General features: G+C 42.6%; 1 protein-coding gene across 10 annotated transcripts in view; it reads left to right on the top strand.

Annotated features, from left to right (window-relative positions):
• Positions 1 to 23,523, top strand: part of SLIT2 (slit guidance ligand 2) — a 232,426-nt gene that overhangs the window by 134,924 nt on the left and 73,979 nt on the right. For 6 of the 10 annotated variants that reach the window (XM_083457985.1, XM_083457979.1, XM_083457984.1 and 3 more), the window contains exons 6-9: positions 7,931 to 8,002; positions 13,254 to 13,325; positions 20,082 to 20,257; positions 23,297 to 23,435. In XM_083457985.1, coding sequence (XP_083314111.1) covers positions 7,931 to 8,002; positions 13,254 to 13,325; positions 20,082 to 20,257; positions 23,297 to 23,435 — 459 coding nt within the window. The remainder of the gene's footprint in view (positions 1 to 7,930; positions 8,003 to 13,253; positions 13,326 to 20,081; positions 20,258 to 23,296; positions 23,436 to 23,523) is intronic. The other 4 variants (XM_083457980.1, XM_083457978.1, XM_083457977.1 and 1 more) reach the window with 1 other exon arrangement.

Below are 23,523 nucleotides of genomic sequence, written 5' to 3'. Positions count from 1 at the left end.
ATACTGCAGAAACAGTGTGTGGTACCCCTGGAGATTTCTTGAATAAGGCTTCCTGGCCCCTCATCACACTGGTTTTTCCCTTGGTACCAAGTTCTTTCTCTCTGCTTCTATTCATTATAATATAACACTTTGCGTCTTCTTTTTCTCCTCTTGGGATAAGAGGATCAATACCTGCAGAGAGCCAGCTATGGGCTCTGAGAGGCTCAACAACTGCTTTACAAGTGGTGCTATGGTAAGCCTCCGAGCCTCTTGGGCTTGCCGATCATAAGGTTGGCAGTTCGAATCTGCACAATCGCTCCCATTGCTCTGTCCCAGATCCTGCCAACCTAGCATGGTTTAGTCATGCTGAGCGCATAACATGGAAAGCTGCCTGCAGACAAAGACTGGTTCCCTCAGCCTGAAAGTCGATTTTGACTGAACTTAACCATCCAGGGGTCCGTTACATGAGAATTCCATATATCCATAATTCAGATATGGTCTGAAGCTCAACATCAAGAAAACGAAGATCATGGCCACTGGGCCCATCATCTCCTGGCAAATAGAAGGGGAAGAAATGGAGGCGGTGAGAGATTTTACTTTCTTGGGCTCCATGATCACTGCAGATGGTGACAGCAGTCACGAAATTAAAAGACTCCTGCTTCTTGGAAGAAAAGCAATGACTAACCTAGACAGCATCTTAAAAAGCAGTGACACCACCTTGCCAACAAAGGTCTGTATAGTTAAAGCTATGGTTTTCCCAGTAGTGATGTATGGAAGTGAGAGCTGGACCATAAAGAAGGCTGATCGCCAAAGAATTGATGCTTTTGAATTATGGTGCTGGAGGAGACTCTTGAGAGTCCCATGGACTGCAAGAAGATCAAACCTATCCATTCTGAAGGAAATCAGCCCTGAGTGCTCACTGGAAGTACAGATCCTGATGCTGAGGCTCCAATACTTTGGCCACCTCATGAGAAGAGAAGACTCCCTGGAAAAGACCCTGATGTTGGGAAAGATGGAGGACAAAGGGAAAAGGGGATGACAGAGGACGAGATGGTCGGACAGTGTTCTCGAAGCTACCAGCATAAGTTTGACCCAACTGCGGGAGGCAGTGGAAGACAGAAGTGCCTGGTGTGCTCTGGTCCATGGGGTCATGAAGAGTCGGACACGACTAAACGACTAAACAACAACAAATAATTTTAACAACCTCACAATATCTTCATTTTTAAATTTTTTTATTTGCATTTTTGGATAGAGAAAACTGGCAGGGATCTTAAAAACACAGTCAGAAAGACATACACTACTTTCCAATAGGCCTACTAGGATCACTAAACGTACCAGGAGGAAAGAGTTTGGTTCTTACATCTCAGCTGTTACCACATTATTCAATCAGACTAGTATTTTGCCTAATTTTTATTTAGTATTTGGGTTTGTTGACACTCATAAGAAGACTTTGCCTGCTGAGTAAAGGATAAGATTTGGCGAAAGAAGGGGGAGGGTTTCTTCAGCCAGTGGCAACTTCTTAAATAACTTTTGCATTGATATTTTTCTCTCTGACTAGTATACTCTCAATAGCCTTTTCAAAATCCGTTGCCGCTATTCCACGCCACCTCAAAGAACATGAAACAAAGAGAAAAAACACTACATTTTAATCAGCAGTCTTGCTGCCAAGAAAATGGTTTGTGCCAAGTTTTATCCCAGAGTGAACAGGAAAAAAATGTGGGAAAGGAGCAAGTTTGAAAACTGCTCTCCAGCCTCAGCTACAGCAGTGTTTGGAAGGCATCATTAAAAGAAGGACCCCCAACTTCTTCTTTTTTCAGATGCACCTGAACTCATGCCAATTTAGGAGAAGAAATCTGCCTTTCAGCTCTTGTAGGACAAGATTTGCTCGAGTGCTTTCTGTGCCGTTAAATCTTTCCCTTTGTGTATAATATGGATGATTTAGGAGCAGCTGTGTCAGTGCTGATTTATACATTGACAGCTAAGGATAATAAGATATGGGGCCAACATACTGCTCACCCTTTTACAGATTAACCTGCAGACTGCATTAGGCAAATTTGATGGCATTAAAAGATTTTACCAATTTGTCTGGAAACAATTTCTCTTTTGTGTTGTGTCAGGGGATAACATTTCATGCCATTGTACTAATTTAAATGGCTTAGATAAATTACTCTGGAGGTTAGAGAACTGTACTGGATATATTATTTTGGCCCTTTAAAATAAAAAGCCTATTAACTAAATTGTTAAATGCCCTTAATTAGTTAAAATGGAAAGTGCCTGGGAATTTTTTTTAAAAAAATAATGCTCTGCAACACAAACATTGCACCAAAATGATTAACTGCAGTGTCTAGAAAATGATTGTTCTAGCAGACAAGTAACATACTGCAGTGGAGAATACAGGATAAATAGGGAACGATCCAGTGTGAAATTTTATTGCGCAAGCTGAATGAGAACAGTGTAAGAGCGATACTGCGCCCTTGTACTTCTTCCATTAATCCCAATGGATTGAACTCCTAGTGAGTATATTTCTGAGTGTATACAGTCCTTGATCGTGCCTAGAAATACTCTTGCTTCCAGTCCCACTGCCTCTCAAGTTACAATGAAGCCATGTAGTAAACCTAAAGGTACCCCTGACCATTAAGTTCAGTCGCAGACAACTCTGGGGTTGCAGCGCTCATCTCGCTTTATTGGCCAAGGGAGCCGGCGTACAGCTTCCGGGTCATGTGGCCAGAATGACTAAGCCACTTCTGGCGAACCAGAGCAGTGCATGGAAATGGCATTTACCTTCCCGCCACAGCGGTACCTATTTATCTACTTGCACTTTGACATGCTTTCGAACTGCTAGGTTGGCAGGAGCTGGAACCGAACAATGGGAGCTCACCCCATCTTGGGGATTCAAACCACTGACCTGCTGATTGGCAAGCCCTTGGCTCTGTGGTTTAGACCACAGCGCCACCCGCGTCCCTAAGCCATGTAGAGGTAATCCCAAATTCAAGGGCTTCTTACGTACTGTAGCTCTTTAGCACTCCTGGCATGCAGCTTTCCTGCAGTCAGTTAGAAGCAGGTCTTGTTCCATACAGCACTTTATTCCTCTTTGGAGGGGTGACATGCAGGCTGCACCTGGCCCACCAAGCTGCTGCAGATCTGAGCAGGGGGATAAAGTGCCCTGCCTGCTGTTTATAAGAGTGAATGGCAGCATTTCCACCTTTCACAGAACAAAGTTGTAGTGGGGAAAGAAGCAGTGGCTTTTACTTTGCACAGAATGATCTGTGTGAAGTTAAAAGGCAGCATTTTCAGCCAGCCACAACACCAGTACTAGAATGGGGAAGCCCAGAAACACTGAGTGTGCAGAGAAAGGTGGGGGGGGGGCAGGAAAGATGGAGGAAGAGTATGCTGAGTGCCTGGATGCCTGTGTATGTGTGGTGTGTTCAGGTACACACTAACCATTCCCACTGCTTGCGTGTGGCCCACAGAGATGGGACTGTCAATTCAGCCTTTGAACCAGAAAAGGGTAGCCACTCCTGCTGTACAGCACTGTATTATTCCTTGTTACAGTTCTATAACACAAATGCACACATTGCTGCATGAAATGTAGAAATAACAAGCAAACAAAAAAAATAATGTTTGTACACATTGTGTGATAAAAATAATAATATTTGCATTAGCTCATTTGCGGTTCCATGAAAGTGAAATGGGTTTTTAAAAGAAGTATAGGACAGAAACTGGCTGTTGGAAATTAGCGGGGGACGGGACTGTATGGTGTGGCATCGATACAAGCAGCCAATGTAGGTTAAAGCCCCAACACTCAAATTTTGGGTGGAGAAATGAGGGCACGGAATCTAGATCCCTGCTGCCTCTCACAATAGCTGTTCTTTGGATCTTAGTAATTTTGCAAGGACATAATGAGTGAGGCAGGAAAGGGAGAACAAGTGATGCAAAAAGGCACAGGTGAGTCAATAGTGAGTCCAACATCCCATTCCTGCTAAGTCATCCACCCGTTGAGACCCTATGAGCGTATATGTAAAATTAAGATTTGCACCTGTTTACCTCGAATTGCATTTTTCATTTTACCACCCATTCACCTAGTTTGGAGAGTTCCTTTTGGAACAATTTACCATTCTTCTTTGTTTTAACCACCCTGAACAATTACAGTTATGAGCAAACTTGCTCACCTCGCTGTTCACTCCTAACTCTGGATCATTTATGAGCAAGTTAAACGGCGCAGATCCCAGTATCAAAGTAATACAGGAAAACTATTGTTCTATCAAGAGGGTTGACATACAAATTTGCTTTGGAATGTAATTCTTTTAAGCAAAGTGTGTTCTCCCTCATGGAGAGCACAGGTTGCGGGCGGGGCTGACAAGACACCTCACTGTTACTAGGCAAATGGTTTGGCCATCCTTTAATCAGGGACGGGCTGTTACTGGGGAAATCTAGATGTTGCCATTTGTTGATTGACAGCCCTATTTGTTAAATACAATGCTTGCAGCGAGGAACTTCCTCTTTTCGCTGCTTACTTCGGATCACCTGCCCTCCCTTCCCTAATTTTAGGCTGTTTGCTTGACCTTGCTATGCCTGTCATGGGGTCATCTGCTTTGGGGCAGGGGCCTGGTAGGAATTTTGTCCATTTGGCTGATTAGTGTGTGCCACTTGGTTTTTGCCTACTGCGTAGCAAATCGTCACAACTTGTAAGGTTAGGCATTGGTCTTGGAATTGGTTGGTGGAGGGGTATGGATTCGGCTGTGCCTGCCCCTCCAAAATGCTGCTGGTGGTGGAGGGGTATGGATTTGGCTGTGCCTGCCCCTCCAAAATGCTGCTGCTGCTGCTTCAAGGGTTTTCCGCTAAAGGAACCCAGGGGCTCCCCATGCTTTTGTCCGAAACCCCCTGGCAAGGGGCTAGGGCCACGCAAGCCCCTGGGAGCATTCTGGGGAGAGGTGAGGCATGGTTCCCAGTCCCGTCTCTCTCCCCAGGTGACTTACCCTTCCTGACTTCGCGGGGGGTGCGAATGTCAGAGCTGTCCCCATGCGGGGTCAGTTAGTGCTACCAATGCCTAAGCAACCACTCACATTGCTGTAATTTGAATAAAGTTGTGGCCAAAATTATGCCAAAAATCTTAAACAAAAATTAAGTGTCAATTGTGTTTTTCTTGGGGGGGGTGTCTTGGGGACCTTGACGCGCAACCAGTTGTTATTGATGTTATGGTAGCATTATGTTATGTTGTATATTCTCTCTCTCTCTCTGAGAGTAAGTGTTGGCCCTGTGTTGTAGATACATTTTACTAGATAATGTCCTAAAAGCAGGATGCTGCCTAAAATATTGTAACAGTGTTACTTCAGAAGATGTAGCTTTGCCAGTGCAGATCTTGCCACAGTGAAGCAAGTCAGTAGAAACTGCACCTCTTTGCCAAAGAGTTTTGCTTAGAAGCAACTCTCACAGGTTTTACTGCACATTATTTGGAAGTAAGTGTGTTTAGAATCGGATCTTAAACCAGTGGAAATCAAAGCTTTTACTTTAGTGGCAGAGTAGACTAGAACTGTTAGAGCATGGGTAGGCAAACTAAGGCCCAGGGGCCGGATCCAGCCCAATTGCCTTCTAAATCCGACCTGCGAACGGTCTGGGAATCAGCGTGTTTTTACATGAATAGAATGTGCCCTTTTATTTAAAATGCATCTCTGGGTTATTTGTGGGGCCTGCCTGGTGTTTTTACATGAGTGGAATGTGTGCTTTTATTTAAAATGCATCTCTGGGGGTTATTTGTGGGGCATAGGAATTGGTTTATTATTTCCCCCCAAAAAATATAGTCTGGCCCACGACATGCTCTGGGGGATGGTGGACCAGCCCATGGCTGAAAAAGGTTGCTGACCCCTGCTCTAGCATCTCCCTGCTGCTGAAGAAGAGTTTGGATTTGATATCCCACTTTATCACTACCCGAAGGAGTCTCAAAGCGGCTAACATTCTCCTTTCCCTTCCTCCCCCACAACAAACACTCTGTGAGGTGAGTGGGGCTGAGAGACTTCAGAGAAGTGTGACTGGCCCAAGGTCACCCAGCAGCTGCATGTGGAGGAGCGGGGACGCGAACCCGGTTCCCCAGATTACGAGTCCACCACTCTTAACCACTACACCACACTGGCTCTCCTAATATTAAGCACTTCCCTTAAAAGTAACTGATACAGTGGTACCTCGGGTTACATACGCTTCAGGTTTCGGACTCCGCTAACCCAGAAATAGTACCTCGGGTTAAGAGCTTTGCTTCAGGGTGAGAACAGAAATCGTGCAGCGGCGGTGCGGCAGCAGCAGGAGGCCCCATTAGCTAAAGTGGTGCTTCAGGTTAAGAACAGTTTCAGGTTAAGAACAGACCTTCAGAACGAATTAAGTACTTAACCTGAGGCACCACTGTACTTGCTTCCAAGTTAAAATGCTTAAAACCAAGCAGCTCAGCTGCAGTCAAAATACAAGCCCTATTCAAGGCATTAAAATCGTTGAGAGTGAGGGAACGTTGTGACATAGGAAGCCTATTCTGCATGAGTACGCTTCCTGCACAAGTTAAACTCCTCCTTGCATATGGCTCCTACATTCCTAGAACAGGCCCTCCACTTCAGAATCCACCCCCCATGTGTGGGGAGCAGGGGGCAGGGACAGCAATCATTCAATCGTATGGCTAGTGACTGTAGCTCTACTGTCTCTCCCATGCAATTACCAGTGTGTGTGTGTGCTTTCCTTATGGCTGTTTTCAAACTTTATCATAATTGTTGGCGGGTTTATCATTAAATGGATAGGTGTAAAGATTTCCGTAGTCACTGAATCCATTTCAGACAACCTGCTTTAGCTGCTTGGAATGGATGGATGGATTAAAAAGTGTGTGTGGGGGGGTGCATCTTTGTTGAAACAAGAAAATGTTGCATAATTTTAAATAAGGTCAGCAATTTAGAAGAAGAAAAAACCCTGTAAATTGATCACCCCAGTCCTATTCACGTTTATCTGGAAATAAGCCATGTGGAACTTAATTCATGAATGTCTGGACTTCAATATTGTATTTTAATTTTCATTGTTATGTTTACAGAAATGGCGCTCTGGGTTATTTCAACCAGAGATTTTGGTTTTGCTCTTTGTATGAAAATGTATCAATCCGCCATTCCATACCACACCCCAAATGAGGCAGATGCCAATGTAGTAATTCTCTGAACCGGGGAAGGTAATAATCGTCAGAAAACTGAGTCTAAATTTTTCATACCTTAATACTTGAAGATTAATAATGTATGGGCAGCCCTGGTGATTTTTATGCCTAGAATTTCTGCGCTCCTTTATTGGATCTTATCTACATAGCTTCATGAAGAATATAAACTGTAGGAGTCATACACTAAGGATTGCTTTCACGAACAAGAATATGAATTGGTTTTATTCAGAAGGGAACTGGGGGAATGCTATGAGCATCATATGAACGCCTAAGGATGTGGAATTCTGCCTTTACAGAACTAAGGGTGGTCTCTCTCCATCTCTCCAAGGATAGTGAAATTAACATGCAGCTGGGCTTCTCTGATAAATGGATTCTGTTAGGTCACTGAGGGGATGCGTGTGACATTAAGTGATTTACAGCCCTTTACCTTAATGAAATTGTTTCAGCGAGATGACGCTGAGAGCTTTTAATGGATAGCTTTTCTTGATGTAATGAAATTGCATTCCTTTGGCATTTAATATAAGGTGCAGTTATTATTTACTGGAGCTTTCCCAAGGCTGTCGTGTTTTTGCACACGCAGTTCGGAACAAAAAGAGACTTCGGTGGCAGCATCAGGACCAGAATGGTGTGTGACATTCTTAAGCAGATGAGTGTATTTGGGGAGTGAATTTCAGTTAGTGTGGCCTAGCTTTCAAGCCTTATCTCTTAAGGAGGCTTTCTTATCCACAGTGCTGCCAGCCTTCATCTTTTTCACATATCGCCTCCTAATCTATTTAACAGGCAACTGGATTACAACCAGATCAGCTGCATTGAAGATGGGGCATTTAGGGCTCTCCGTGATCTGGAAGTGCTGTAAGTAAACTGCTTGTCTCTCTTACTTTTTAAAACAGAGAAGTCCAAATGCAGACGCTCATCTCGTGTCAAAACGTTTGAATGAAATGATGTGTTAGAATAAAAATGATGCATTAGAATATTGCTTGATAAGATATTGTAAGCACATGGAAAGAGTTGAGATAATCCCCCCATTTATTTATTTTTTACAAAATCATCACATTTGTCAGATACAACCATGTAAGGGCAAAGTAACTTCCTTATGGAAATAAATAAAGGGTTTTATGATTCAATGTATTCTTGTAAGTCCATTTTCCATTGTTCAGATCCACACAATTATGCCCCTCTTTTCAATCATAATCTTTGTGAAATGAACACATTCCAAAGCCTTGAATACACATTAGCAGCTTTCACAAAGCAAATTTTCTAGGAGATGGGTGTGTGATGTTTTCAAGAGCTGTGGCTTTCCACACTCAGTTTTTCTTACAATTGATTTTTCTTTCTGACCTGCTGCCTGCAAGCTGTTCACTGTGGAATAGCTTCACAGAAGTCAATAGGAGTTTTGTAGAAATAAGCAGGTAGCCAAGGTAGGACCTTAAGTTCCTTTTGAATTGTCATACCAGTGATGTATAGCTTATCTTCATTTAACTGAAAGTGGGTACAGCCTAGTACCCTAGCAGTTTCCCTCTTCCTGCATTTTAACTGTAATCATTATTACATTAATGATGATTAAATAAAAACCTTACTGCCTCTGAAATAAGACAGTAAATGTAATGAATAAAATATCTATTATTATTTTTAAAAATGACACATATTCATGAAATATGCTGTCAGTCAGTATTGCGTGTTCATTGGCGACACATTTTAAATAACTTATTTTCTCTGTCAGTATACAATGCCCTATGCAAATGTGCCATTCGTTGTTTTGATTTAATCGTTTTAAAAACAACCAGAAGGCACAAGGCTAAATCAGTTCTAAAGGAGATTCTTGTTAGTAGACTTCAAAATCAGAAAGTCGTTTTCAGATTTTATTTTATTTTCAAATAAAAGGAACCCTGAAGCCCAGATGGAGAGCAATAAATATTATCATTATTTGGCAAATTCAGAGCTAATCCCTTCTGTCCAGCTACAATAGTAAATCACAGTTAACGCTAGTTTGCATTTAAAAACAATTGTACCACTCCTTGCATTTTATTCAAGATGAGGTATTACAATGTTATAAGAATTTTTAGGTCTTCTATATATATCATAGAGCGAATAATATTGTAAAGTGAAAATACTTTTTAATGTAAAAACATTTGGATTATTAAAGTTTTCAGATGGGTCGTATGCCATTCATACATGATCTACATTATTTTAGCAGCTGCCAAAGAATTTCCAATCCTGGATGAAGTAGTGTATTACGCTTTCCACTGTTCATATAAAACTTTAATCTCATAGTAAGCTATGGAACCTGCCCCATGTAAAATCTTATGCAAGGAAAGTCGGGCCAGGCCTTCCCAATGTGCTTTCACAGTACTCTGTTAAGTTAGTGCATCATGTATATCCAATCTCTTAATTGGATACTATCCATACTCATGCCCATTTGTGGCAAAAGCTCTGTTTGTTGCTGGATCAGTTCGTCATAAAACAGTATGGCATCCCATAAGAAGGTAATGAGCCTAAATGTGCACATCGTTATAGGGACAGCTACGCATGACTGGTAGCTGGGAATGGCTATCTACATAGCAAAGAACAATTAAGAAAATTCATTAAAAAAGCATGTTCTAATATTCTGTAGATTTTGTTACTTTAGAAATTGCGTATATTGACATTTAATAATGTGTGTGCGGGATGAGCGGAAGCGAAGGACCAAATTCCAAAATCTGTTGGCAGCTTGAAGTTAACCACTTATGTTTTCTATTTGACTAATCACATTGTTACTTTTAATAGAGCAAAGTTCGTGGAATGCATTATATATATGTATGTATGTGTAGCAGGCTTGTGCGTTTTATATGTATGTGTATGTATGTGTGTGTGTGTGTGTGTGTGTATATATATATATATATATATATAAGCTTTACGGACAGGTTTTCCTCAAAGTTTTAACCATAGACTTGGTATATTTCTAATAACAACAAAAAGATTTGAGGAAGGAGGAAATGCTTCCTGTGAAAGGCAATGCAGTTTATGTCTTATTAAAACAGACAAATTGAAATTCAGACCATTCAAAAAGAACACTTGGAAGGTTTTTAGGTAGTACTTCTGCCAGTGAATTCGTCCTGTGCTTGCTATTGTGGTTTTGAAATCACAAGCTCCTGTTTTTAATTTTCCCCTGCTGCTGGCATTGTGTGTGTGAATGGGGATCAGTCAAATAGTATGGAAATGGCAGAGGAAAACAATGGCTCTGGGAACTGTCACAATGTGGTCAAATTCAGCAGCCAAATTGCAAAAGAAAAACGGAAAGGGAAACATTTTTCTGTACTGATAACTGTAGGGTTACTTGAACCCAGGAAAGAAGAAAGAGTAAACAGATTACAGGAACATTTTGTGACGTCGGGAGGTTGGAGGTGGAGATGAACCTACTGTGAAATGTCGTAGGTCATTGATGTCATCTGTTCTGGCAGCTGGTCCATGGACCCATGAAATAACTTCTTGTTCTGGCGAATGCCATAGACTTCAACAAGACTAGTTTTGCAACACAAATCCCTGTAGGTCTTACAAGTGCACACCTGTTTTGATAGCAAATTTGCATGCTTTTTCAGAGTACATATATAGTTGTTTGCTTATTGTCTTCATACGGGTTTGTTGCATTACTCAGGATGCACATAGGAGCTAGAAATATTTTGGCAGATAGCATCCAGCCTATTGTGCCACCAATTTGTAGAACAATGAGTGCTAAAATTAATTGAAAGGTACATCAGAACACTGTTCCATCCATGGCGCTATTAAATGATTCTTCAGCATGTCAGGATCACTTTGTTCCTTTTTATTAAGAATGCATTTATTTATTTTTTGTACACAGTAAGGAAATAATAAGAGTTTGGATTTTCACAGACTTGCTGGGTGGTTTTCATTAGACTGGTGACACTGATAAGTTCAAACTCAATATTTTGAAACAGTTCTCCACACCCTTATAATGACAAGAGTTGTTTCACAAGTCTTGACAATGGCATAAACCCTGTCATCTTTCACTTAAGCCATGTTCATAGGCATTTGATATTAGTTGACAAAAACACCTTCCATGTTATTGAGTTAAGATTGCAGGTGTCCGTCGATTGCAGGTGTCTGTCTGTTTTGGTGTTATTAATATTACAAGTAGAACCTGCCGCAGACCACTTCAGAGCAGAGTGATCCCAGTTAGCTATGTCGTCTTCCCAGATACTCAGTTTAATTTCCTCCTTCCCCACTTACAGTTTTATGTTCCCTACAATGGTCTGTCTGCATTCCTTATCCACTGAAAATGCTCAGGCCTTACTTGGCTTTCCCCTTATTAAAAAAAATGTAAACAATTCTGACACTTTTAATAGCATGTGAAGCTGTTGTTGTTGTTAAATGTACTTCCTTTTGAAATTATTATTATTATTTAGTATTGTTGTTATTATTAATTTCATTTTTCAGTTGGCTAGGGTTGGATCCAAAGACATTTCCTCTATCAAAGCTTTCTTAGTTGCAGGAAGAGAGTGTCAGCCCAATACCTCTCTCTACCGGAAGCAGAGCCTAAGTTTCTTTCCCTTTCCCTTTCCCTTACAAACAAACAAAAGCCCCACCCTAGGACCAAAACTGCACTATTCTGACACCACTTCCCGACTTTATCTCCAGAAGCAGGTCACTGCATGCTGCTATATAGCAGGACCAGCTCCACTGGATCCAAACCGCATTGCATCTTTCCCCTAAGAAAACCATATTACTCTCCCTGAAGGTGCCAGTCACTTGTCTTGTCAACATCTTTCCTTAAAGTCCATGCTTTGTAAAAGCAGTGCTAGTATCACATGGTTCAAATAATGGATATCTTGCTCTGTTGTGATTCTGCTCACCTTTGAGGTAGCCATCTTTCTGCCCCGGCCTGTGTTCACGACTGCCATTTTACAGTATTATAAATAAGAAGCTTTTCAGATTACTGCTTCCTTATAGTGATATGAAAAGCTCTATATATATTGAATGAGAAATGCGTTATTTTAGGTTTAGGACACATACACCTGCCGCACATTGTTCTTATAGCATCCTCCTTTGTTGGCGCATAGCATAATAGATTTATGCAGGTGTTTATGAATTTTGACTTGGCTAACTAGTGCTAGGTCACTGACCTATTCTCTTGCTCATGCTAAGCTTTTTTGTAGGATGTTCTGGCAGCTCCTGGATGCTGCTGGCAACTTCTGCCAAAGCTGCAGAAGGGAGAGAAACTACGGTACCTTTCATTTCCTCTTCCCCTCTTTTCCATATGGGAAAGGATTGTTTCTCTCGCTTACATTGGGCTTTTTTTCAGCAGATGCTTTTTTCCCCCAGCAGCTGGTGAGGCCAGCAAAACTTCTGTAGGATGAGGGTGCTTGAAAAATAATAATAATTTTTTAAACTAACAGTTCCATAAAGGCAGATCATGCAACTCAGCACTTAGTTGTTCATCTTCCCGTATCATTTTTACTGAATGTTAACTATTTAGACACTGTCCCAATCCACCAAATGTATTGTACATGCAAGCTTACTCATGCACATTCATTTATGTGTCAAGATCTTAACTGGATCAGGGCGATTGATTTAACTTACTTTCAAAATCATTTGCTTAGTGCTAATATTGTATTGAGTACAAATTTCAGTTTTCCTCTTTTACATCCGATGAGCATTTCCATCTCAAAATAGCATCAGCCATGAGAAGTTTGTCATGATCAGAATTTTCATCCCGATCCTAAACATAGTTAAATCCTAAGCACAGTAATATATTTCCATGTCTGTTTAAGGTTAATGTTGGTATGCATAAGCGAAGTCTCTTTAGCACCTGTTGATACAATAATGGAGACGTGCTTAGTATTGAATGTCAAAAACATAATTTAACTTTTAAGTTTAAGAAAATTAGAGACTTGGCAGTGGTGGTTAATGTCTTAGTAAACCTTGATTGAACTGCTGTAATGTTACCTATGCAAGGCTGCCTTCGAAGACTGCTGGAAACGATAGCCGCGGTGAGACTTCTGACCACCGCTATATTTTTTAGAAGTCAGTCTGTTTCAGATGTTTCTTCAAATATCCGTAGAATTGTTATGTCATGTGAAAATGTGTACCTGTCCTTAATGTTTTACAGCACTCTCAACAATAACAACATCACACGACTCTCAGTGGCAAGCTTCAACCATATGCCCAAACTCAGAACCTTGTAAGTAGTTAACGTGTTTTACTTAAAATGTGATAAAATGTAATTCCTATTATTAGTTTTTCACAATAACCAGTGTTAGGAACTATGTTTTAGAGGTTTGACCATTTAGTGCTACCCTGAAGGTGTGACTTCCCTTTGCGCAAGCAAGCCTTTCCGCCTTTGCCGTAGTGTAAGTGTTGGGTTTGTAGGGACGCGGGTGGCGCTGTGGGTAAAACCTCAGCGCCTCGGACTTGCCGATTGCATGGTCAGCAGTTCGAATCCCCGCAGCGGGGTGCGCTCCCATCATTTGGTCCCAGTGCCTGCCAATCTAGCAGTTCGAAAGCACCCCCGGGTGCAAGTAGATAAATAGGGACCGCTTACCAGCGGGAGGGTAAATGGCGTTCGGTGTGCTGCGCTGGCTCGCCAGATGCAGCTTGTCACGCTGGCCACGTGACCCAGAAGTGTCTGCGGACAGCACTGGCTCCTGGCCTATAGAGTGAGATGAGCGCACAACCCTAGAGTCTTTCAAGACTGGTCCGTACGGGCAGGGGTACCTTTACTTTTACCTAAGTGTTGGGTTATGTACAGACTGGTGCAGTTTGTAAATAACAGGGCAATTGTAGCAAAATGTGCTTTCAAGAAAGGCTTGATAATATTTGAAAGCTGAGAAGGTGGATGGCAGATCACACCCCGTAATAGATCAGAAATGCAGGGCATGACCATGCCACAAAACTTGCTTTTAATTTTTTGGACCCATATGTGTTCTATCTGTCTTGTGTCTTGAGCAGACTGATTATTGGCTAAGCTATAGCTATTTAAGACTCTTAGACCAGTAGAATTTTCAGAGAGCACAACTTCTTCACCTGTTTCCTTGTGAAGAAAACATTTGAAGGTGTGAGAGGTTGAAATTTTAAATAGGCAAAATGTATTTAAAAATAGCTTCTCTGGAACAAAACCTGAGAGGTATTTTGAGGAACTGGTCAGGTTTCACTTAAGATCGCAGTAGAATCTGTGATTGGCTGTCAGATATGATAAATGTGAAATCTTTAAGGTTTTATTGCTGTAATGCTAGAAGGCCTAATTCAATTAAAATGGCTCTCCCAGATTTTTTTTTAAAAATATAAATAATACATGTTCCAATAGTGCAATAATTAAGGTTGTGGCAGCAGTTGCTTCAAGAACCCAATATTTAATGATGGGTCTTACATGTAAAATATGCATAAGGCTATTAAGAAAAATAATTGAACAAATTCTAGTTAGTGCTGATTTTTTTAAAAAAAGAACACCAGTGTTTGATATGTTATCAACAGTAGATAAGTAAAACTGCATGAAGCTCATTCTCATATGCATTTAAATCAGGACTGAGCCCCAGATATTTATCCTCCTCATGGCACCACAGTTCAGGCATTTGATGAAACCTTCTCTTCCCTATATGGAAAAAAACAAGTTGCACAAAGCGTGGCCCAGAATTTGAGAAGCTTTTGCCTCCTCAGGGTTGTAGTAGTTGCGGCTGCAGCAGCCCTTTCCCCATTCCTTAAACAACCAGCCATGCCTAATAGGGGTTATTAATTCCCTTGAGTGTGGCTTTGCTAGGTGGCTCAGGATGGAATCCAATAGAGATGGATAATTAATAATAATAATAATAATAATAATAATAATAATAATAATAATAATAATATTTTATTTATATCCCGCCCATCTGGCTGAGTTTCCCCAGCCACTCTGGGCAGCTCCCAATCAAGTGTTAAAAACAGTACAGCGTTAAATATTAAAAAACTTCCCTGAACAGGGCTGCCTTAAGATGTCTTCTGAATGTCAGGTAGTTGTTTATCTCTTTGACATCTGATGGGAGGGCGTTCCACAGGGCGGGTGCCACTACCGAGAAGGCCCTCTGCCTGGTTCCCTGTAGCCTCACTTCTCGCAATGAGGGAACCGCCAGAAGGCCCTCGGCACTGGATCTCAGTGTCTGGGCTGAACGATGGGGGTGGAGACGCTCCTTCAGGTATACAGGACCGAGGCTGTTTAGGGCTTTAAAGGTCAGCACCAACACTTTGAATTGTGCTCGGAAACGTACTGGGAGCCAATGCAGATCTCTCAGAACCGGTGTTATGTGGTCCCGGCGGCCGCTCCCATTCACCAGTCTAGCTGCCGCATTCTGGATTAATTGCAGTTTCCGGGTCACCTTCAAAGGTAGCCCCAGGATGGAGCAAACAGCAAAAGCTCTCAAGCAATGTAACCTGTATACTTGGCTCTGTTTCCTCCATCTGAGAAAGAGCTAAACCGCCACAACTTCAGCTGAGATCCTGCGACCTGGCAAGCCTACTGATCAATGGGGAGTGTAAAACTAGGGGAGATTTTCAAATGGGTCTCCTGTAGTTTTAAAAATGGCCAAATGACAGCATTTAGCGCCGAGGAAGGAGGACTTCAACCCTGATCTGTTTTCTTTATGCCAATTCTCTCTCATATACACACACCAACTGAAGGATCAGCCTAGCACAATAATAATTATCTATGTATTTATTTTTGAATTATTTTTATTAATTTTACAAATTATTACAGATCAAACCAAATGAAATTATTTTAATACAATTTCTTAAAATCAGGTTTCCCGCTCCTGTTCCAAATGTATGATCATCATCATTTGCCGCATTATTTCTTATTTAGAGTCCAGTTGACATCCTTCACTTGCTATTAAACGATTCTTCCAGTTGACTGCTTTTTTCACCTTACAAACAGCACCTCCGTTACATCTTATAAATAAGTAATCAATTTTATGTGTGTAGTCCTTCATATACATTGTTGTTCCAGACCTGGTGTACTGGGAGAGTTAATTACTATCTTCCACTGTTCAGCTCTTTGCAGTGTTTATCTGAATGGTACAAGGTCACATTCCATTCCTTCTGCTGTTTACCAACTAGCATGCAAGCTAACACCATAAATAACTCACGGAATGCATATCCAAACTCCCCCATTAAAATTCTGCTCTGGAGTTCTTCCTCGGCACACAGCTAAAAACAAAATCTTTTTTCAAATTCAGCCTCTTTGCCAGATCTGTTCAGCAGCAGTTCATTCTTTTTTCACTGCATTCTTCCAACAGCACTCCTAGTCCAGTCCAGGAATAATTTTAAATGATGTCCATGCAGCCTTGGTTGAGCGGGGAAGGCAAAATAAAACCTTGTTAAATTTTTTGTTGAGCATGAATCAAAAGCCTCCCCCCTCTTTTCCGAAGTAACAAACAGAATAACATAGCAGTGGCTACACACGTCCTTTTCATTATGCAGAAAAAAGGACCATTTGAAAAGCATAAGACTGCACAAAGCACCTTGTCTTCCCTTTCCTGGCTGTTGTAAGGATTCTCAAGCTTCGAAGAAAACATTCAGATACCTTCAAAGAGCCAAGCCCAGTCCTTTCGGCAGCTGACTGATTGCAGCCCATTAACATATGTTGGTCCAGAAACACCTCTTGATTAATGCCAATTGTCTGAATTATGGAGGACTCAATCACAAATAATGCCGGAGACAGGGGCTCATCCATGGCAGGGACACACTCCCTGTTGCACCCACTCTGCCTTTCAAGTTGGCAGACAGAGGCTTGAGTGGCACAGCGGGATGCAGTGAGCTCCCCAGACCCCACTGGGGAACATTGCCAGTATTTTTGCCTCATAAATCCTGGCGTTCCCGTGCCTGAACCTCCTCGCTGCCCACGGAGGGTAGCAAGGAGCTACCACCATTGGTGATGTAGCCGGAAACCTATTGTTATTATTATTTATATGCTGCCCATCTGGCTGGGTTACCCCAGCCACTCTGGATGGTTTCCAACAATTTAAAACACAGTGAGACATCAAACAGTAAAAACTTCCCTAAATAGGGCTGCCTTCAGATGTCTTTTAAAAGTCAGATTTTTGTTTACTTACTTGACATCTGATGGGAGGGTGCTTTTCAGGGTGGGCTTGACTGCAAGGTGCTCTGCCTGGTTTCCTGTAACCTCCCTCCTCCTCCTCCTCCTCCTCCTCCTCCTCCATAATACAAGAAAGATGATGGGTATGGCAAATAAAAATAAATATGAAAGTAGAAAAATAAAATGGGCAAAACACCACTACTAAAAAACACAATGCCACATTCAATTGTAACATATGAGAAGTACTGTCAGATGGCGCTGGATCTCAGCGTCCAGGTTGAATGATGGGGGTGGAGATGCTCCTTCAGGTATGTAGGGCCAAAGCTGTTTAGGTCCTTAAAGGCCAGCACCAACACTTTGAATTGTGCTTACTGGGAGCCAATGTAGATCCTTTAAGACCAGTGTTATATGGTCCTGGCTGCCATGTCCAGTCACCAACCTTAGGAATAAATAATCAACTTTTAACAGTTCAGGAGCCCTATCCTCTTTTTTTACTGGACAACTTTAACCTATGCTATCAACCTTAACCCCCTGCTATCAATGCAACATCTTTCCACCAACAGCTGAAAAGCTCAAATCCTTCCTTGGCTCTTTTTACTCCCTCCAGCCTTTAATTAACTGCACTGCTGCTATGATCACCTTCACAATCCAATACTTCGTTTCCCCAAATAGAGCCCACATGCCAAGATGAAAACACGGGTTTGGTATCTTAATATTAAGCATTGTTTTGAGCATGGGTCTCTAGGTGTCAATGCACCTAATCCCCTCTACTGTAATTAAACCAAAAGAGATGGAAGAGACGATTCAGCAGAAAATGTGCTAACAAAAGGATTTCTGCAAGCAGTTATGCTGGTGGCTAATAATACCGCAAAATGTTCATTAGCGATTGTTCTTAAAACTCAGGTTTTAGCATGGAACATCAGTTCCCTAATCAAAAGGCAGTCTTACAGTAAAGGAAAGACCAAGGTTTGAGATCAGTATAGAAGGATTGCTCTGAGATACAGGGAGAGGGATCTGCTAGAGAGGAAGGTAATGGGAATATTTGTTGGTGGTCTGGTAATATTAGGAACACCCCAGATATACAGTGGTGCCCCGCAAGACGAATGCCTTGCAAGACAGAAAACCCGCTAGACGAAAGGGTTTTCCGTTTTGGAGGTGCTTCGCAAAACGAATTTCCTATGGGCTTGCTTCGCAAGACGAAAATGTCTTGTGAGTTCCTGTGGGGTTTCCCCCCCCTTTTTCCCAAGCCGCTAAGCCTCTTAACAGCTGATCCGCTAAGCTGCTTATCAGCTGATCTGCTAAGCCGCTAATGGGCTTGCTTCGCAAGACGAAAAAAACCGCAAGACGAAGAGACTCGTGGAACGGATTCTTTTCGTCTTGCAAGGCACCACTGTATACATCGCATTATTCTTGGTCCATGGTTTCTCCATTTCTCAGTCTAAAAACCTTGGATGTCATTTACCTATCTTCTCCTACTCACAAGCTACCCACAAATTCCTAGGATCCATAGGGAAAAGTTTCTCAGTGCCGCCCTCCAATCTTTCACAGACCTAAAGGCTGCAGCATTCTTAAAGGCCTACTGTGTCTCAGTCAGATTTTGCAGGCACAGAAATGTTCATCTCTCAAGAGAGGCAGTGAGAACCCAGGACAGAGTTCCCATCTTTCATTTCCCCAGAGTGGTAAAGAGCGGGGCCTCAAAAGTGATAGCAGACCTATCACTGTCACGTTGGAATGGACCACGAGGGTCATCTAGTCCAACTCCCTGCAGGAATCCTTTGCCCAACGTGGGACTTGAACTCAGTGACCCTGAGGTTAAGAGTTCCATGCTCTATCAACTGAGCTACGTATGTAGCCACAGTCAAGGCAGCGAGGAAAGAGAGTTAAATGTCAGCTCAATAGCAATGGTCTTATTAGTAGTAGTGGGGACAATAGATTAATGATGTCATAATTATGAGAAGATGGGGCAGGGAGAGTTTTTAGCAAACTGTGGGGAAAGGGGCAGTTTGGGGCAAACTCTGGGGGATGAGGATTGGCAGCAAAGTAGGAATGGTGTATAGTATATTTTTCACCCTATAAGACGCACCCAACCATAAGACGCACCTAGTTTTTCGAGGGGGAATGAAAGAAAAAAAAGATTCTTTAAAGGGAGCACTGAGCAGAGCCTGTATGCATCCCAGGCTCTGCTCAATGCTCCCTTTCATGAGCCGCGTGGAGTGTGTGTGCGATGCTTGCAGGCTTTTCCGCGAGGAGGAAAAAGGGCAGCCCGCCACTGATGGGTTGCCCTTCTCCCTCCTCGGGGAAAAGCCCCCAAGAGCTGCACACACGCTCCGCATGGCTCTTTAAAGGGAGCGCGGCTCTTGCTGGCTTTTGCGGGAGGTGGGGGAAGGGACAGAGTGCGGCTAAGTCAGAAGCTAGAACAGCAAGAGGGAGTGCTGCTGTTCTGGCTTCTGGGATAGCTGCGCAGCCTGCATTCTCTCCATACGACGCACACACATTTTCCCTTACTTTTTAGGAGGGGAAACGTGCGTCTTATAGAGCAAAAAATACAGTAGGTGGGGATGGGGATGTTGAAGGAGCTGTGGAGGAGTGGGAGCTTGGTAGCAGGTATGGTTACTGAGCAACTCAAGCAGGGGCAGCAGCCCCTAATAACCTCATATAAACCAATTATAGGCGAATGCTCAGCAAGCAGTTAACACATTATAACCTCTCTGACAACTTGTGGGGGGAGATCGGCATGAATGCACCATAAACAGGTCTTCTAGACTAAGTGCGTAATGTTGCAACTGTAGACTTTAATCATGTTTCATCGTTTGCTTTGTACTTACTAGACTATATTGCCTTTATGTACTTTTTGGTTTTATTTTGCTGTGTTTCATCCAGCCGACTACACTCCAACAACCTTTACTGTGATTGCCATCTAGCTTGGCTCTCCGATTGGCTACGCCAGCGACCTCGGGTTGGACTATACACTCAGTGCATGGGACCCTCACATTTAAGGGGTCACAATGTAGCTGAGGTTCAAAAACGGGAATTCGTCTGCAGCGGTAAGACTCTGAGTATTATTACAGCACTACCTTGATGTGTAATGCATGACAAAACAGCCTGAAAGAAGGCATGGGTAACACAAGCTTCACTAATTGTGCACAAAACATAATGCGTTCAATCTACTTAAAGTCAGGCTGCATGTGTCTCAACCCCTTCCCTTGGCTATATAGATGCAGGCAGCTCAGCTCAAAGTTGGGAGTCTGGGAGGCATGCATGTACCAACTGTATCCTTATCTAGTCATCCCAATGTGCCTGAAGCAGATTTCACACTCTCCAGAACCATGAGCACCTTGTACTGGAAAAGAGGGGGGGGCTAGCTGGGGATACTGGAGGTAGGGGGACATGGGTGGCACTGTGGTCTAAACCACTGAGCCTCTTGGACTTGCTGATTGGAAGGTTGGCGGTTTGAATCCACACAACAGGCTGAGCTCCTGTTGCTCTGCCCCAGCTTCTGCCAACCTAGCAGTTCAAAATAACGCCAGTGCAAGTAGATAAATAGGTACCACTGTGGCAGGAAGGTAAACAGTGTTTCCATGCGCTCTGGTTTCTGTCATGGTGTTCCATTGCACCAGAAGCGGTTTAGTCATGCTGGCCACATGACCTGGAAAGCTGTCTGTGGACAAACGCCGGCTCCCTTGGCCTGAAAGCAAGATGAGCGCCACAACCCCATAGTCAGCTTTGAGTAGACTTAACTGTCCAGGGGTCCCTTACCTTTTTTTCCCTTTACTGGAGGTAAATGGTAAAGGGACCCTGACAGTTAAGTCAAGTCATGAATGACTCTGGGGTTGCGGCGCTTACCTCGCTTTACAGACCGAGGGAGATGTCATTTGTCTGCTCCACAGACAGTTTTTCTGGGTCATGTGGCCAGCATGACTAAGCCGCTTCTGGCACAACGGAACACCAACACCAGAGCAGCGCACGGAATCGCCGTTTAACTTCCCACTGGAGCAGTACCTATTAATCTACTTGCACTTTTGGGCGTGCTTTCAAACTTCTAGGTTGGCAGGAGCTGGGTCCGAGCAACGGGAGCTCACCCTGTCACGGGGATTTGAACTGCTGACTTTTTGATTGGCAAGCCGAAGGCTCAGTGGTTTAGACCACAGCGCCACCCTCGTCCCTCAAGGTATTGGAGGTAGAAAAAGGTTAGATATTTCCCCTATCAAGCAGTTGTACCCTGCATGTGCATAGGTGTGGGATGGGTTGAAGCCAGCTTCTTCCGAGCCCTATGGGAGTCACTCACAGAAGAACTGCACCTTTGCTATGATTAGATTCAACCTAGAGTGTCTCAGGTTACACATCTAGTATCATAATTATGAGGGTGGGTGAAAAGTTTGGGCCCAGGTTATTAAATCCAGAGAGTTTTTTTAACATAAAATAAGTATCGTATTCGAAGTGTACTCGTTTATGTTCTTGCCATTTTTACAGCCAAGGGTACCCAAGGGTTTGGAAAACGGAATTCGTTCTGTACATTTTACCATGTCTGTGGCTTTTTCGATTGCTTGTAATGACATATTAAAATAACTACTGCTATACCACTAACATTTGTCTCTATTTTTCCTCTGTTCATACTCCCCTAGATGAGGAAGAAGGCAAGTTCATTTAAATAAAACCAATCTTTTAATGACAGATTAAATCATTAGCATTGCTTCATCACGTTTCCTCTAAATGTGTATACAACAGTTGTACCTGCCCATTTTCTCTTTTACTCACCAAAAGGCTCACTGAAAAGAGGGGTTTTCAGCAGTGAAGAAATTTTCTCAAGTAGTATTTAAAAAATGAGATAATTCAGTATTCTTGAAAGTTGCAACAGGTTCTGCGAAGCAGGAGTGGCTCACCTGTGTATTGGTCCCCAAGAGATTTCCACCCATTTTTTAAAAATGTATTTTAAAATACTGTTCATGTGGGTTTCCCACTGTGATACAATTGTGCTAAAAGCTTTACTGTGCCCTCTATTTTTTTATCTTATTTTACTAACTGCTGCCATCATTTGCTGTGATACTGTATGTCTTTACATTTTTTAAAAAATGTCTTTACATTTTTTTTAAAAATGCTTCATTTATTGCTGACTCAGTCCACTGCTGTGATTCTGTGATGTCAAAAGCTTTTTTGCCCAATAACTCCAAATGCAGAAAACAAAAAACCCCAAGAGGGTCAGTGTACACCAAAGCCCACAGAAGTCACCCCTGCCGTTGACTTCAGCAACCGTGGGTGCTCCATAAATGCTTTAAATTAAGGGAGCAATTTATTAACTTATTTTTGCTTGTTTGCGCCAGTGAAGAATGAACTGACTGCCAAATAAATACATATGTGTTAATCAATGTTGGTAAGTTAAAGACTGCACATTGGCAATTATAAATTATTTGGTCAGCATAAAAGGCTGAAGAAGGTTCCCTATGAAAGCTATGAAAGACATTGATATGGTGGAATCTCTGGGCTTACCCACATTTCCTCTCGTCCTGCTGCTTTTCCTTCCTGGGAAAGCTGCTCTTTAGTGCTCAGTTGGAGCAAATGGCAATTGGGTTTTCTGTGGATTGCGATTTAGAGCTGAAGAGCAGGTTTCCCCTGGGAAAGGAGCAGGGCAAGTGGAAAGCTGCTTGGACCCATCCTTTCTAGCATAGAAGCTCAGTCCTAGCAGCTGAGGTCCATTTGGCCCCTCAAATAAAATATTTAATGGTCCGTCCGTCCATCCCACCCACCCAAGTTGATGGGCATTGCCATTCAAATGGTGCATGTGCTTGTGATTGATTGTGCAGGGAGGGGCTTACCTGGGACCCCCCAATATTTCCTTCAAGTTGGCACCTCTGCTTTCTAGGCACTGGGCAATGGAAATGTGGGTACTTTAATCCAGGCTTCCGCCATACAATATGTGAAAGCATTTTCTAAGCATCTACTTCTGCATATTTCGCTTTAAGGCAGTTTTGGAATCTGTATTCTGGAGCCGATTGGGGGGAGGGTTAGAAAAAGCGTTGCTTGTGTAGTGAGGGTAAATTAGGTGTTTCATTAATAGCATTCTTGCAGTTTTAGAAGTAGCAATCTGTTACTGTTTCCAGGTCATCAGTCTTTTATGGCTCCCTCCTGCAGCGTCTTGCACTGTCCTTCTGCATGTACCTGTAGCAACAACATTGTGGACTGCCGAGGGAAGGGCCTTTCGGAGATCCCGACCAATCTGCCAGAAACCATCACAGAGATGTACGTAATGGGGTTCCCCCCTACTTTTACTCATTTAATTCGTTTCTTGTCTTGTTTTTTAATTGTTTATCACAAGCTCGAACTGTGC

This window comes from Podarcis tiliguerta (assembly GCF_965153285.1).
Source record: "Podarcis tiliguerta genome assembly, chromosome: 9".
Taxonomy (NCBI): domain Eukaryota; kingdom Metazoa; phylum Chordata; class Lepidosauria; order Squamata; family Lacertidae; genus Podarcis; species Podarcis tiliguerta.
This window is presented reverse-complemented; position numbering and strand designations above follow the sequence as displayed.